The sequence below is a fragment of the Colletotrichum aenigma genome (genome assembly GCF_013390185.1).
Source record: "Colletotrichum aenigma strain Cg56 chromosome Unknown KSG_Cg56_contig61, whole genome shotgun sequence".
Classification (NCBI taxonomy): domain Eukaryota; kingdom Fungi; phylum Ascomycota; class Sordariomycetes; order Glomerellales; family Glomerellaceae; genus Colletotrichum; species Colletotrichum aenigma.
This window is the reverse complement of record NW_023500967.1, coordinates 1-16,178: the sequence shown is the minus strand read 5'-3', so window position 1 is coordinate 16,178 and position 16,178 is coordinate 1. Positions and strand designations below refer to the sequence as shown.

At 55.6% G+C, this 16,178-nt stretch overlaps 5 protein-coding genes across 5 annotated transcripts; all 5 read right to left on the bottom strand.

The window, feature by feature from the left end:
• Window positions 1–47: 47 nt before the first annotated feature.
• Window positions 48–3,748, bottom strand: CGCA056_v015189 (uncharacterized protein; the record flags this gene model as incomplete). The annotated part of the gene is made up of 3 exons (XM_037330429.1): window positions 48–283; window positions 337–3,465; window positions 3,535–3,748. 3 exons carry the CDS (start codon window positions 3,746–3,748, stop codon window positions 48–50), a joined length of 3,579 nt encoding a protein of 1,192 aa, XP_037171181.1.
• Window positions 3,749–4,417: 669 nt separating this feature from the next.
• Window positions 4,418–6,659, bottom strand: CGCA056_v015188 (uncharacterized protein; the record flags this gene model as incomplete). Its single annotated transcript, XM_037330428.1, has 2 exons — window positions 4,418–5,997; window positions 6,068–6,659. 2 exons carry the CDS (start codon window positions 6,657–6,659, stop codon window positions 4,418–4,420), a joined length of 2,172 nt encoding a protein of 723 aa, XP_037171184.1.
• A 2,378-nt stretch (window positions 6,660–9,037) lies between these two features.
• RECQL3-4 (ATP-dependent DNA helicase Q-like 3) lies at window positions 9,038–10,117 on the bottom strand (the record flags this gene model as incomplete). Its single annotated transcript, XM_037330427.1, has 1 exon — window positions 9,038–10,117. One exon carries the CDS (start codon window positions 10,115–10,117, stop codon window positions 9,038–9,040), a length of 1,080 nt encoding a protein of 359 aa, XP_037171185.1.
• A 120-nt stretch (window positions 10,118–10,237) lies between these two features.
• On the bottom strand, window positions 10,238–11,887 carry CGCA056_v015186 (uncharacterized protein; the record flags this gene model as incomplete). Its single annotated transcript, XM_037330426.1, has 1 exon — window positions 10,238–11,887. The coding sequence occupies one exon, from the start codon at window positions 11,885–11,887 to the stop codon at window positions 10,238–10,240; it is 1,650 nt and encodes a 549-aa protein (XP_037171183.1).
• A 1,361-nt stretch (window positions 11,888–13,248) lies between these two features.
• ctxA-5 (Cholera enterotoxin subunit A) lies at window positions 13,249–13,912 on the bottom strand (the record flags this gene model as incomplete). Its single annotated transcript, XM_037330425.1, has 2 exons — window positions 13,249–13,311; window positions 13,364–13,912. The coding sequence occupies 2 exons, from the start codon at window positions 13,910–13,912 to the stop codon at window positions 13,249–13,251; spliced, it is 612 nt and encodes a 203-aa protein (XP_037171182.1).
• Window positions 13,913–16,178: the final 2,266 nt, after the last annotated feature.

Sequence of the window (16,178 nt, the reverse complement as noted above, 5' to 3'; positions counted from 1 at the left end):
TATTATCTCTATTCCCTTATTCGCCTGTTTATTGTATTTATATAACCTTATCGATCCTTGATGATGCTCGCGCAACGCTCCGTCCAGATGCTGTCCTGGCTGTTGAAGACCACGCTGATAAAGTCGTCTGGTCGTTTCATGGCCGACCGTAGCTCTCGGAGTGTCTGGAGGAGGTCCTCTTGAGGCCGCAGCTGCAGGTCTGTGTTTCGGGGGCTGTCGCGGTTGCTTTTTGAGGTGACCCAACCCAGCTCACGCAACATCCTGTTGCTGCACCCCTTATGCTCTACAGCGCTGTTAGCATCATAAGCCTCACACCATCCCTGCGTTATACTGTACCAATCTTCTTCGTCATCTCGGCTACATCATAGGCCGTCCCACTTGAACCCTTCTTCCAGGGGAACGAGGCGGGGTAGAGGAACCACATCATCCTCGTGACCATAACGAGGGCCAGCTGGGCCGGGTCCTTTCTCTTGGCTGCGGTCCCGAATTTGCGCGACCCAGGCGCGACCTCTGGCGTTTCCGATGAGGAGCAAACGGTCAATGTGATCATCAGCATCAGGCAACAGAGGGGGTCCTCGATGTTGCTGTAGAGGACGTTTATCGCTAGCTGGTAGTGGTCCAGAACCTGTATATCGCCCTTGTTAGAGAAGATCGCCTTAGCCTTGAGAAAACCGTCCGTAATAAGGCTGGGGACGTCGGTGAAGGGGAAGCTGCAGCCGAAGTTGATGGTTCTGCGCGTCTGCCTGAGCGCCCGGTCGTGCGCAGCTTTCTCGTGCTTGATTTGAGCTTCCTGCGCCGCGCGCCTCAGGGAGCCTGGCGGGCCGGTTACTACTACGTGCGCGACCTCTCGACCGCACAGGCTGACGACGGTTGTTGACGTTAAGCGGCCCTTGACGGCGTCAGGCACCCACTCAACACCGGCCGCGAGGAGTCGGCTGGCTATCACGGAGACCCACTCGTCGGGCTTGAGTCCGTTGCTGGCCTGGTTGCCGCTAGTTATGGCCGCCTGTAGATGGTCCGGCCATGTCGCGTTGACTGGCGCGGATGCTGCCCGCCCCTTCTCAGTAGAGACAACGCGGAGAAGCTGAGTAGCAAAGTCGTGCCTGGTGCGCGTCCTCGACAAGGTTATTTTTATGCGCGAGCCGCCTGAGGTGAGACCGTCAATTAGCCGCTGTAGCGCCACATGGGTGAAGGCGTCTGGCGCCGCTTCCCACGCCTCAACAGCAGACTTACACGCCTCTTTCTGCTCTAAGGTAATAGGCATACTACCAGTGTCGCTACTACCTTCTTGCAGCCTGCGCCGTAGTTGGTTAGCTATGAAGAGCTTCGTCTGGGGGATCCACATCTCCCGCATGAGTTCCGTCACATATTCCGTCACAGCTGCATGGCTCTTGAATGCGTCCCGGCCTAGCTGGCTGAACCAGATCTCGGTCTCCCGGTGGGAGGCAAGGCGGTCGCCGTAGTGGTGCTGTAGCTCGCTAATATGGAGCAGTATAAGCCTTCCCGTCTTCGCGGAGCGGGGCCACCGGCTGGTGTCCATAAAGCAGGTCGCTGCCCCGGCTGGAGCGAGGTCTAGTACGGCTGGGTCGATATAGGGCCACGCCCCAGCCAGAAGGCTGTCGATGGTGCCTAGCGGCCGGAGCACCGTCTTCGGCAGGTGGCGCTCATGCCCGGTGAAGATATACCCACCAAGCCGGTCAAGTACTGCAACAGCCTCAGAGTGTGCGAGGTCTAGGCCGCGCTCGCCGCCAGCAACGTAACGCCGTTCCATCTCACAGATAGCAAGCTCAAACAGGCGGCAGTAGGCTGACATGATACGGGGGAAGATTCCGACTGGTATAGACCGAAAGATGTGGACATACGACTCATGCTCTGTGAGGAAGAAGCGCATGAGTTGGAAAATAGGGCGAATAACGTTCTCGAATGTGCGCTCAACGCTGTCCATATGTCGTATATTGAGTGATACAACCTGCTCCATCCGGTATGCTACCTCATCCTTCTCGATAGCGATGTCCAGCTGCCTACGCTCTCGCGCAAATGGCTTAGACTCCTCAGGCTGCTCAGGCGTGAGGTCGCCACGGATACAACGTAGCAGCCTCTCCCGCCTGTCTCTTGTGTACGACATGGCGGATGTGTGTGACGTTGGGGCTGTTAGCGCTGCTGTCGCGTACCCCTTCGTTGCGAGGAGGGCGCTGGCGCTGTGGCGCACGCTTCTCTTGATGTTGGAGTAGCCCTGGAAGTAGCCGAACGACAGCACGTCTGCGCCCTCATTGCGGTCGCTCATATTCCCCTGTATAGCGGTGTAGAGCGAGTTGAGGAAGGCGGGCGGCTGGCTGGATGAGAAGTTTCCATACGTTGGGTGGAAGGCCTGCGGGTAGAAGGTGTAGTCGCGGTTACCAGGGTACTCTCGCGCCACCATGTTCCGGTCGGCGAGGAGGCAGCGCGTCTGCGAGCTACCCGACTCGCTGTTGATACAGACTGCAAGGGCGTACGATATAGCACTGATACTGCTGAGATCAAAGCGGGCGTCGAGCTCTATAATCATCCTCTGCAGGTCCCTGCTCTCCCTGAGCATCTGCTGGTACTCCCGGCCGTCCACTGCATCGCTGTGTGTTCTTTGTTCATCGTTAAGAGAGAGCTCTTCAATGTCCTGCTGAACATTTCCATCTCTAGGGCCCTGCTCCCCGCCCTCCTCCTCCTCCTCCTCCTCCTCCTCCTCATAGGGTATATGCCTCTCGCGCGGCAGGTCGTAGATGCTATCGCTGACCTGAATCTCGATATTCGCGCCGTAGTCATACGCGTGGAACGCCGGCTCGTGGCGTCGCCAGAATGAATTGTGGTTGTGGTTGCTGGCCCAGACAGCCCAACCGTCCATGAACTGCTGCTGGAAGACCTGCCACTTAGCTGAGCTTATACGCTGAGTGCTCTTTGTCCCCAACCGCCAGCAGGCCTCAACCCCCTCGCCAAGCAGCTGCGGCGACTGGAAGACGCCCACGATATATGCAGCCAGCTCGCGGGCTAACCCAGCCGGCATCCCGCTCTTCTCTGAGGCCGTCTGTCTCTCGCGCGGGCCCCCGCCCCTGGAGGTCGGCTCGTGCGCCACGGGGTGCATGACGACGAACCAGACCTCTCGGGTACCAGCCTTGGCGACCCTGAACGTGCGCCCGGTGATATCGAACGGGATGCCGCCGATATGCTTTGCGCTATAGGGCGCTGCGTATGACTCAAGAGAGAACTCGATGTTGTCGAAGACGGGCCCGTCGCTTTTCGTGATGGGGCTGCGTGGCTTGCCGACGATGCTGAAGAAGTCAAGGAAGAACTGCGGGAAGAAGGCGTCCGTGGCCTTCGCTGGCGCGCTACCTCCAGCGCGAGACCCAAAGTCAATAGTGTGCTTCTCCTGTAGCATCTTGATAGCATCGGCTGGCTCGAAATCACTTCGGAGGACCTTTTCGATGAAGCGTCTAGCTGAGGAGAGGGGTGAGAGGCGTTAGCATATTCTTCTCATAGCTAGTTTAATTCCTTCCGCATATATACCTCGGAACCGGTGGTGCCCTGAGGAGTGGTCCACAGCCCAACGGTGGCCGTCCCACCCATTGTCGCCTTCATCCTCATGTTGGCGGGTTGAGTCCTGGTTGTGGGCGAAGGGATCGTTATTATGGTCCAGGCTAGAGGTATCCTCTGCATCGGGTAGGCCATCACTATCTACTAGCGACTCGGTGATAACATCTCCCTCATAGATTAAAGACATCTTAATGTAGCTGCGGTGGGATGCTAGGTGTTACTATTCACGGTCTTGGGTGTGCGTAATGTATGTAGGTGCTAGGTGAGGTCTCTTGTACTATACTTTCTAGGGATTCTATGTAGGACTACCTATATATCATCTACTAGGAGATTACTTACCAACCACTTATCTATTAGGGTATTGACTACTGCTTGTTGTCCTGCTCCCCGTGTAACTCTCACCCACTATAAGTCCAGGAGGGCAGATATGCAGCATGTGCCGCCTGTGTTTTATCGGGGAGAGTGGAGGAATCCTCTTTCCCTCTTACTAGACTAAAGCCCTATTAAGACAGCTTGATATCATGTCAATAAAAACAAAACCTCGAATTGGTCTGACATTCGTCTGCCTAAGAATGTACGGTCTGCACAAATGCCCTCCCGGGCGTGAAGCTGATGATGACGACCTCAATAAGGGATGGACTGGGGCACATCTGGAATTGGGGGCCCACTTAGTGTGAAACTAGGCAACCTTCTTTGTATGTGCCCGCCGGGCGCAGGTATTTGCTGAGGCATCTTCTATTGGCTATGTTTCAAACGGGCAGGCTTGCAGCGTTCTTCAGAACAACTTTCCCAAACGAATTGTCTATGTAAGGTATGCAAGGGATCCCCAGGCCTGCAGACGCGACCACGACTGCTACTATACTGCTGCTCTGGCTGGTTTCCTAGCTCTAGGCCCCAGCTTCCAGCGTGGAACTGGTTTCTGGCTGGCGGTGGTCGCTGGCGCCTTGGGCGAAGGCAGAGGGCGCCACTGTTGATGTGACGGCGGCGGCGGGGAAGGGGAGGAGGGGGAGGAGGGGGAGGAGGGAATACTGTTACGGCGCCTGGGCTGTGAAACACCTCGAGCATCGTCGTCGTCATCATCATCATTGCTATTGTTGTTGCTGCTGCTCTGTTGGCGCTGGCGCGCAGACTGCTTAGTGGTGATGGCGGGCGCGTCCTGTGTCGGCTGGTCCTCGTCGCCAGGGCAGTCCAGCGCTGCTGCAGATCCGTTGGAGGGCGTGAGGTAGGCGTTTACGAGCTCCTCCACCTTCTGCTGGGTAGCTTGTCTAGCTGCGACGTCCTGCTGGCCGGCGAGCTTGAACAGATTGGCGCAGAACCCCTGCACGAGGGTAGAGGCCTTGGCCTGGCGCTCGCTCCTCCTTGTTGCGCACTCCGTCGTCCACAACGGGCGTAGCGTGTGGCCCTCCCTGTCGGTTGACTGACGCACCATCTTCAGCAGACGCGCCCACGCCACGTGCTTGAAGCGCTGCCCGTATAAGCCGTCTTCGCTGTCCTGCTCCTCATCGCCTATCGCGTCATCATCCAGGAGTGGGAGCAGCTCCGGCGCCCGGAACTCGGCTAGGTTGTCCCGTACGAAGTCCAGAATACGTCGCTGGAGCTGTACTGCTGCGATCGCGGGGAAGGCCCCGGGAGCCCAGCCCCTATGGGAGGCGAGGTCGTCTAGCGCTATCGACAGGTGCTCCCGGAGGAGGGGCTTATTCCTATCCTTAGGCCTGACGTTGTCGACAGCTGCAGCTTGCTCTGGACTGATCCAGCAGATCACGTGGCAGAGCACGCGGACGGCTATCTGGATCTCCGTCTTCTTGCAGTGGAGGATACGCCTTAGGTCGGGGAACGTAAGCACCAGCGAGTTTGTGATAACATCATGGACGAGGTGGTAGGTGTGATCGTCCATGTTCGCAAGGAACCCGTCGACCCGTGTACGTGCTTCAAGCCCCGCCTGCTGCTGTCCGGACGTGTAGAATACGCTCGTAATATCGGGGGCGGCTTGGCAAGTTGAGAGCCTGTCCCAGTCGGCGGGCGTGATGTAGACCTGCTCGTCCGCGGGTAGGTCGGCTAAAACGCTGAGAACCTCGTTAAGGGCATCAATCCAGTACTCGTCGATGCGGAGGCTAGCAATCCACTCAAAGTATGAAATATTGAAGGTGTCTAACCCCAGCCTTGTGCAGCACCACTGCGTCGTGACAGGCCGCCATCTCTGGTGGTTCCACAACGTAACGAGCCTCCGCGTTGGGAAATGCTTCTCGCCGCCGAGGCGGAGTGCCTCGACGACGTGCTGGTCTACGGCGGCGTCCTCCCCGCCTAGCTGTCCGTCTGCCTGCCCTCCTATGCAGGCGATGGACGCAAGCTGCGTCCAGATCTGCCCGTGATTGTCGGGCAGGCTTGGATCGCGCCTGTTGACGCGGAGCTTGACGTTCAGGTCGCGCGGCAGGCGGTCTTTGGGTTTCCATGTCGTCCGTTAGCCTCTTGTGAACACAGGCTCATGCCTTGAGCTTGGGGGCTATACCTTTGTCATACAGCTCGCACGCCCACCATAGGTCGGAGCCTGGTGCGCCCGTCTCCTTGACGTACTCGCGGAGCGCCTGGATACGGTGCTGGCCGGCCATGACCTCGGCCTGGCCCCCGCTCACTTCGGCCCAGCGTAAAAAGGAGAGCTCGCAAGGACTGTCGTTATCATCGTTGTCGTCCTCTCCGTCGTCCTCCTCTCGCCCCTCTATGCCGCCACCGTCCTGCTGCATAAGGCTGACTGCCTCGGCGCTGCAGAGGACGGTGATCCGGTTCTCCGGCGCCCGCCGTTCCAGCCCGCCGCTCCTGAATGCGTGTAACAGCTCCTGGACGTGGGCTGCGTTAATAGGGCGGTTCCTGCCGACGCTCCAGGCTGTGTCCAGCACGTCGATGGGCATCCTGGCAACGGCGAGGAGGAAAGGTCGCGCCCGTTCTCGCGCGGACGATGTTTCTGTAAAGGGGGAGCTGATCTCATCTTCTCTCCTGGCCCGGACCCGCCTCCTCAGCCCTGATGCTGATGCCGCTGTTGCTGCTTTCTTTCTATCGCCCTCATCACACTTCCTCTTCCGCTTGTCGCTGAGCACTCTGGCCATTGCGGTGATATGCAGTGTATTTTTCAACTGCCGCCTGATAGCCTGTGCTGGCTGTTCCTGTTGTTTCTTCGTTAATTTTCTTGTCTTTCTTGCCCCTGGGGGCTTAGGGATAGGTGGTTAAGGGGGTGGGGGTGCTTGTGATCAGATGAGATGTGTGCACAAATGAGACGGGAAGATGGGATGATGGATGCTTGGAAGGGGTGCGTATTTGGCAGGGCGGCCGGATGCGATTGGTCCGAGGCTGCTGTAGTACACTAATCTTCTATGTTTTTATATGCTAGGTGGGGGACGGCTACGCAGCAGAGGGAGCTGACTCACCCCACCACAGTTAGCGTATTCACGTCCGGTAGCAGCAGCAGCAGCAGCGGCATAACTAACCTCAGGTCATGCTGTAAGGTAATAAACAGATCAGGCGTCGGAATACACCTATGATAGGTGGTGCTATGAACACTTATACGCACTATTAGTCGCCCTCTGGATAAATAGCTGTCCTACCCCCATAATCGCACGTCTTTCATACTCAGGATTGGCGCCCTTAACTGGCTGGGTCACTGGCTGTGCTAGCTCCTGGGACGCCCTGGGTATCTGACGAGTCTAGGGCAATAAGGACAAGCTATGCCTGCCTATACTGCGTATGCTCCCTCCTGTTTTCTAGTTGAGGAACAACTCTGGGGAGAGGTGTTGAACATAGGGTCTGTTGTAAGGTTGGAAATACCCTCCTTAGAGCTGAGGTATCATAGCCCAACCTATGTATGACTATAACTAGAAAGAGAAGTGGTAGTGATCCGGCTACTTGTTTATACGTAATGATATGTAGATATATTTAACCTGCAGTATAGCGCGTCTTATGTTAACCTTTGCTCCCAGATCTTGTCTAGGTGGCGGTGTTGATGATCATACCCTGTAGAACAATAACATTCTAATGTTGTGATAAAATTTCTTAGAAAAAATGTTACCTGTTTATATGATGGCCTGTTTTGCCTGTTTGAGTTCTAGATCACTTTGCTCGCTCCTATCTAAACTATCCCATCTGCCCTTATCCTAGGTAGAACGTTATGCGCAGGGCTATTTGCGATTTGCTTCCCCAAACTCATAATTTCACAGTGATCTGCTCGGCCGGTTGGATACTCAACTAGCTATTACATAATCAACGGCTGTCGGGCCCTGGCTTATTCCGATGGAGTGGGTCGGGACCAACAGGGCCCCGGACCTACCTGAGGTCCTCCCTTGGCTCTCCCTTGCCCATTAACGATGAATTTGCGCTGTCTGAGTTGCACATCTTGCTGTATACCATAAGTAAACATGCTTCCTGTCACCCTTTACAAATGTCTATATACTGACTGAGGCTTTGCGCGGATATCTGCTTACTGGTGCCCTGATATACTCTTTATCTAGGACGATGGAGTTTGTGATGGTTTATCCTATGGTTAGCTGGCCTTCTTGTCTTGCCCCTGCTTGACGCGTTGGTCTCACTCTTAACGCGACATTATACATTAGTCCGCTTCCGGCCAGGGTCTTACTTCTCGCGGACAAACACGCCTAGACCAAACGCGTGGATAGCCAAGGATATCTAACCCTCTTCTATCTCCTACGCGTCCCCCGTTTTCTCTACCCTCAATCTCCTCTTCCTCTATTCATCTGTTCATCTATCTATCGGTGAATATATCTATTGCTACTCCTGCTGAGGCTGTTTATATATATCGTGCTCCCTGTTGGCCAGCTCTATATGCTTACTAGGATTGTCGTTCTATGCTCTATACTATCCTCCTCCTTCTAGGGATTTTGCTATCTTTCGAGCGATTGTATTCCTCCTCTTGGGATAGACAGGACCGGGCTGAGTAGCAACTCATACAGGCTCTGGGAGAGCCATGCAGGTAGGCACATCTTCACTTGAGCGCCTGCGGGGGTTAGCAGTGGGACTAGCCTGCCTAGGCGTCTAGATATCGATGCTAAGGAAGATATAGGTAAGTAAAAGCATAGAAACTTTTACGCTTTCCAAGCGGACGCTGTTGAACGAAGCTTTATGGGAGGCTATCAAACTTCCTAGCATCGGCTGGTTGATGCCCGCGAGGGCGTGGCACTTTCTATGCCCCCAAGGGCATGAGCTGATTGATGCCCCCGAGGGTGTGGCACTTTCTATGCCCCCAAGGGCGTGAGCTGGTTGATGCCCCCGAGGGCATGGCATGGCACTGGTTCCTCTATCAACTTCGCTAGCCTAGTTCACTACTGCTGCTACGACTATCTATTAATCTAACTGTCCATCTTAATACCTTGTGTACCTATATATGTGTTGCTTCGTTGAAATGTCAATAAATATGTCCCGTTTTTTTTCGTTTTGCCTAACCCTACCCTGGCCCGACCCGTCCCGTGGGGCCGCGCTACTCGTCCGTCGGCGCAAGTGTCGCCGTCAAGCATATCGTCTGTACGCCGAACTCGCGAATCGCCTCTCCGAGCTCTCTGAGCCGCGGCCGGAAGCTCCGTGACCCCTCGAGCACGACGTGGCATTCGTCCACGACGACGCGGTCCAGCGCCTGCCTCCCTTCCAGCCGTGCGATGAAGTCCCTGAACCCCTTTGTGACGGCTGACTCGGGCGTGACGAAGATGATGGACGCCGCCTGGTTGTTCTTCCGGCCCTGCCACACGTGAGATGTGATCCCCGCCTTGACGCATCGCCTGTGCAGATCCGACCGCAGCGCCACCAGCGGCGTCACGACCACCGTCACTCCGTCCGGCGAGCAGAACGCCGGCAGCATGAACGAGACGCTCTTGCCACCGCCCGTCCCCATCACCTGCACGATCGGCGTGTGCCCGCTGGCGATGGCGAGCACCGCTTCTCTCTGGTTCCCGCGGAACATCGCCGAGTCGTCACCCGTCATCTGCCGCAGCTGGCCCTCCAAGTCGATTCTCCTCAGCTTCTCAAACCGTCGGAGCCTGGCTGCGAGCCGTGGCCCTTCGTACGCCTCCGTCTTTTTCCTCTTGCAGCCCGCGGGACCCCATTTCGACTCCGAATCCTCGGCGCCGAAGCCCAGAAACCTGTGCCACTGACGGCTGACTCGGCGGAACTGTTGCTGCCTCGCCGCGAGACCGCTGCCGAACTGCATGAGCTCTCGCGCGTAGATCATGCCCGCTATCCGCGTGCTGTGCCCCGCCTGCAAGTCCCACGGGCTGTCCTCGACCTCGTCCGTCCCCTCTTCCGATCCCACGCCGGCGTCGTCTCCGCCCGGCCGGCCGAACGACTCGTTCAAGTAGCGGTTAGCGATGCCGATGGCGATGTGCCGCCACATGCTCACGTTGACCTGGCATCCCAGCAGTCTCATGCTGGTCCGTTGCATGATCCGCCGCGCCCTGTCTGTCGTCCACGTTCGCTCCTCTTTCCACGTCCAGTCGCCCACACTTGTGCTCTCATCCCCAGCCTCATCTGCATTTGCACTGTGATTGTTGCCATCCCCGATATCCATGTTGTCACCACTTTGCTCTTCTAATCCTGCCGCCGCGCTGCTTTCTTCCGAGTCCCTCTGCCGGATGATGTCGTCCGCCCATATGAACGCGCTGTACCCGCTGGCCTCGTGCATGATGCCCTACACCTCCTGCCAGAACGGCAATATGAGCCAGAGAAACCATATGATAAGCTCGCCGACCTCCCTCGGGAGATATCGGTGGATCACCTTCGCCTGCCCGGTCGTCCGGTATCCTTTGTGGTACGCTGTGATGAAGCACAACATTTTGTCGTGCACCATGATGTTGCGGACGCCCCCGTTGACCGTGTTGACCGTCCGCAGACCTGCGAGCTCGCTCGCCCGCGCCGGCTGTCCGCCGAGCATGTGCAGAAGCATCCACAGTCGCTCGCGGAGTCGTTCAAACGTCCTACCGAACTCCTGCACGGCTGACGGCTGGAACGGCCGGTCTGTCGTCCCGCGACCGTTGCCTATGCTGCTCAGTCCCCACCGTTCCGCAGCGGCGGGCGACCGCGCCAGCCGCATGAACAGCCAGCCGTCCCCGGCGGAAACCCAGCTGTTGCGGTCGTCGGCGAGAAACGAGTACCCGGGCTTTGTCTCGCTGTGGTCGTCTTCGATCGACGACCATGGGATGGCTGGCAGCTGTGACCGGACGTCGCTTTCCGGACCGTCCGCCGAACCCGAATCCTCCGTCGCCGTCAGCTCTGCGAGCAGCTCCCGCGTCTCTCGGACCAGCTCATGTAGTGCGTCCGACAGCTGCCCCATCGTGAACCGTACCCGTCTGTATGACACGCGATCACCGACCCAGTCGATGACACCGGCCGCTGCTGTGTTATATTGGATGTGCATCCCGTACGTCCGCGTCTCGAGAATCCAGTCCTTCGGTGTCGGCTCCGCATCCTTGTCGCCCGTCGTCCGCGTCATGAACCGCCGCACCTTCGCCCGCGTGTGCTGGAATAAACTCCGCGCCGCGTCCTCTGCTTCATCCTTCCCCAGAGACGTTTCCAGCTCGGCGACCTCGTCACGACGCTCGGTGTATGCCTGATGGATCACCAGCATGCGCGCTACCTTGACCACGGCCGAGTACTTCGTCGTGTAGTCCGTGATCTGAACCCAGCCGCCATTCTCGGCAATGCCCATCACCGCGAGAGCGCTGAGAAGAGCACTGCTGTAGTCTCCGCCCTTCAGCTGGTGGTCCAGCATGCTGATGAGCATGTCGAGTGCTGCGCGTTCCAGCTTCTCCTGCGTCTGATGCCCCGTCCCCGTGCTGGCTACTTCCGCCATCTGCTCGAACAAGTCCCACGCTTCTGCCTGTGACGGCGTCAGTTTATACGGTGGCCGCTTGTCGTCGTCCATTTCCTGCGTGCGGAACCAGACACACAGCAGACATAGCCACACGCCCTTGTATCTCGCCCACGTGTCGTCCTCCATGCGGTTGTCGAACGGCCGCCTTGGCTTGACGTGCGCTTCTGTACGCTGCGCCTCGAACAGCACGGCCAGCCCGACGGTATTGGGCGCAGACGTTGCTCGAGCCTGGTCCAGCACGCGGTCGACCGTCGCCCACATCGCCTGAAGCACGACCTCATCTTCATTGATGGGAGCTGTTGTGTTGAAGAGTGCGCTGGCACTGAGCCCTTTTAAGTGCACCGCCCATCCTACACGGGCCAGCCACGGGCTGGACTCCAGTCTTTCGTTGGCGACGCGGATCAGCTCGTCGTGGCTCGTCTTCACACGTTCTGCTTGGACTTTCCGGAGATCTCGGACGCGGTCCATCGCCTGCCGTGCTGGGCTTCTGTTTGGAGCGGCTTCTGCAGACTCGTCGGCCGTCTGTCTCCGGGCCACCTCGAACCACTGGCTGCCGACTCGGCCGGGAAAGAAGCGTTGGCATTGGACGCCCGTTGTCCATGGCAGCTGTCGGGGCTGCTGGCTTTTTTTGCTCACGTCTCCCCCCTTCTTCTACTTATTCACCCACCTATGTTTCTCTCGACAGTGCTGCTGCATGGTCTGCAGCCGGATGCATACATACGAGCACGTGTCGCATCGTATACCGTCGTTACGGGGCGCCATGAGATATGGGATTGCTGCTATATGTGGGCTGGGGTGCTTTAGCTCTGCAACTTCAGACTGTGTCTTATAAACCGACGTCTCTTGCTCGATCTTGCAGATAATAGCACATCTTTCTTTGGGTTTGATGGACGAATGACGCGTTCTCAGATGTGCGGCCGACTCGTCAGCAACTACTGCAAACTGACAAACTGTGCAGATAAGCAGACGAAACGGCTCAGCAACCATAAATGGATCCATCTTCAACGCCGTTGTTATAATTCTCTTTAGATCAAGATATCTGTCCCTGTTCCTGTTATTGATACACTGACTTATGCTTTTTGCTCTATGAATGTTTTCTACTACCCACTCTGGGTAACCATAGTAACTTGTGAGTGCCATCCATCAACTTCCTGCCCAAGTGGAATGCTCTTGAGCGCACGGGCCAGTTGTCCATGGTGGAATTGGCGGTGCGGTCCAATAGCATCAACGCGGGGGGGTGGAGCAGCGAACACCACATCAAAACTGTAGCTTCAGCAATAAATTCACTTATAAATCAATCTGTCGTAGTTTTACCTCCAAACTGAGCACACTTCATGTCCTGAATTGACGTTATATTTTGCAGTTAAATGCACACTTTTTACTGCAGAATTCGCTGAGATCTTCTTCCAACACCTACCCCCTACCTCTTCAACCAACACCTACCCCATGTATGTCACCCCCCACTTTTCCATTTGGTGAGGATTTCAACCATCACCTAGTAGGTGTTTGAAGTTGCCAGTATGTTAGGTGTTTGAAGTTGCCAGTATGTTAGGATTTCAACCATCACCTAGTAGGTGTTTGAAGTTGCCAGTATGTTAGGGGTTTATTTCGGAACGCGTCGAGATTTCAATTGAAGGTGGAGACACTGAAGTCCATGCCGGCCAATCAGAGACCCTAGGGAACGCGTCGAGATTTCCAAGTCGGGCAGGGGGTGACGGGTGGGGCTCCGGACAAGTCGGGCCAATGGCTGTACACGGACGGCCGTATCTCGACGCGTTCCGGCATGGAATAACTGAGTAGGGTTTTCACGTGGCGTTGGGAGGGACCCCTCACTCACTAGAGGGCTCTCGCGGTGGCAGGACGCCCGAAGACGAGCTGTGTGGCGAGGTTTGCTTGTCATGAGTTAGCTTCGAGGGCCACACCAGACAATCCCACGATGCATACCTCTGCGAAACCGAGATCCGGGTCTGGTCCCTTATCAATGTCGCGTTTTGTGGGCTTGTGCTTCTTCCAGGGCTCTTCGCGCCAAGCCTTGTGGTTTGGAGGGAAACCGGCCAGCTGATATTGCACGCCGCCGGCGACCGACGAGCTGTACTTTCTCCTGTCAAAGTCCTTGTTTGGCGTTGACTTTCCGAGGTTCCTGCCATCCAACGTCCTCCAGGAAACAATCTGGTCATACTTGATACCTCCTAGCGCCGCGAACTCTTCTTCCGCGTCGAAGTCGCTGTATTTGCCAAGGGTGCCGACGGTGTCGACCATGTTAGGCGTGGCGTGGATCTTGTACACGAAGGCGGAAGGTTTCTTGTAAACAAATGTCGCTGCCACGGGTTCGCTGGCACTGGTGGAAACGAACCCGTCATCGTCCCGGCTCTGGATGTTGGGGGTACCTTTCATGTGATTGAAGAGGCTGGTGTTTGGGGGTTGAGACTGGAAGCCTGTCTGGCCCTTCGGGAGGAATCCCCCAAGCCTTTTGATCTCCTTAGGGGGTCTCATATCTCCACGATACACGTATTTGACCGTCGTTGGGGCTCCATGGCAAAAGACGTACCATAGGTGGGCCCATAAGACGAAGAGAAGAAGGGGTCGTTGTCCAAACATTCGAACGAAGACGAATGTTACCGTTTAACCGAATGGGGCGGGAGAAGGTACACCCTGGGTCGGAAAGGTAGGCGAGGGATGGGAAATAGAGAAGGCGAACGGCTGACAGGAGAAGGGAGTTTGGGAACAGGTCCTGTTGGGTTAGCGTGACGACGTTGGCGTGGGGTTTTATACCTAGCGTTGACAGCACTGCGTTGCACCCTGTCACGTCAACCGTCGGATTCCTGGGCTCATGATTCAGGGCACATCTTCGCAGTATGTGGAATCCCCACAAGGTGATAGAAATATATATAGTAGCGGAAAGGCAGGTTGTCCAGCCTAACAAGATGATCTGCTTAGTAAACGGCGTCGGCGTTGGCGAAGATAGTATCGGCTGGGATAAGTTACGATTTCTAGTCGCCCCGCTGTGAGCCTTGGCGGGAGAAACCCAACCCACTCTAAATCCTAAATTGAATGCGTTTGATGCTAGTGTCGTCTTAGTCGGCCTTGCATTTTATTTTATTTTTCTTGTTTTCTTTTTTTCACCCCATTATCCCTTTGGTTTTTTTGGTTTAACCCGGAACGGTTGTTTTCAGCCACTGTCCCAAGCTGGTTTATAATTTATACTCCGGGTCAAAGCTTTACCCCCGTTTACTCTTTTTGGTCCTGGTACACTGATAATGGTCTGTTAGTAAGAGTGCTGATAAGGAGAGCTTACAGGCTGTGTGTCTTTGTAGTAAGCCGAGCTTAGCTCGACATGGCGGTGTCGCCGAACGGACCACCAGTTTGTTTTAGTTTTTTCTTTTTTTTCTTTTTTCTCGGTAATACCGTGCTGTTACGACCCGTTATGCATGGATAACAGTTAACCGACCCACTTGGGCATCGGGCGGCTAGGACAGGACATTTGTACTGCAGGATCACGGGAACAACAGGGACTCACTCGGTAACGGAAGAACTATGGTCCAAGTCACGTGATGATAAGATAACGATCATATTGGATCAATATGATCCAACACGACTTGGGGGCCAAACGATCGTTCTGGATCAGAATGATCCAGATCGACCCAAGGTACAAAGGAACATGTTCAGAATTAGACTTGTATATAGTATGACCCTGAGCCTGGCTCATGGTCAGACTTCCATAGCTCTTCAGCAATCAACTTAGTATTCATCCTCACGGATACTCTCAGCTTACCTTCACTGCGAATCACTTGTTGAGTCTAAGACTGATCACCTTAGCCTCTGAAGACCCGATCTACTACAGCCTACGAACTACGACCTACGACCACGACCTAGTGTACTGTTAGAACGTATCAATCCCCAGCTTCTGTTAGCAGACCCTACTGTCGGATAGCTGACCGTAACACGTGCCTACTAGGCCGCATTGTAGGGCTTTCGGCATAGATTACTATATGCGTGACAAGACTGGAAGACATTAAATATACAGAGAGGTAAGCCTATCTTACGGTTGGGTAGGGTTGACTTGTAGGCTGTAGCCGGATAGGGACGGATTTGGGATGTTTATAGAGGTGGGTGGAGAGGTATCAGTATTAGCTCTGATTTTGACTATCTATCTACTCCCCCCCCTTTTACAAGCGGGTCAGGGCAACCAACTGTGGCACAAAGCAAAAGCTTCGGTAATGACAAATCCGATGTCATTATCTCCTGTTCTGTACTATATAGTTACAATCCTACAGGGACCAACTGTAGCGGTCGTAACACACCCCCCTCCCGACCTGCTCTCAATCTCGCCTTGTTCGTACCTTATAGCTCACCGCTTCCAGCTGTGAAACCAAACAGCCTCTCACATATGGCCTGGTATGAAGTTGGCTCTTTTATGGACCGTCAGACAGTGTACGGTCGCCGGACGGCTAGCTGTCTATCCCGCGGTCCGAACCGTCGCCCTTCCCTCGCCTGAAAGCCCAGCTACTGAGTATCTCGGTTGAGGAGCTCACGTTTATTTCATGGCGTGGATCTCAGCTACTAATCAAATGATCGACCGCGACCGCTGCTGAGATCTAGAATATGGTGTCTATTGGCTTGGCGGATGTTCTGCGAAGCATCCCTGCTGGCTGGTTCCTTGATGCTTGCCCCTCTAGGCGCGCTCGGCGTGGAGAGGCTTGGGGTACGATGCTAATTTGCTTATGGGTGAACGTTGGGAACGGCTGTGGTAGTTTTATGT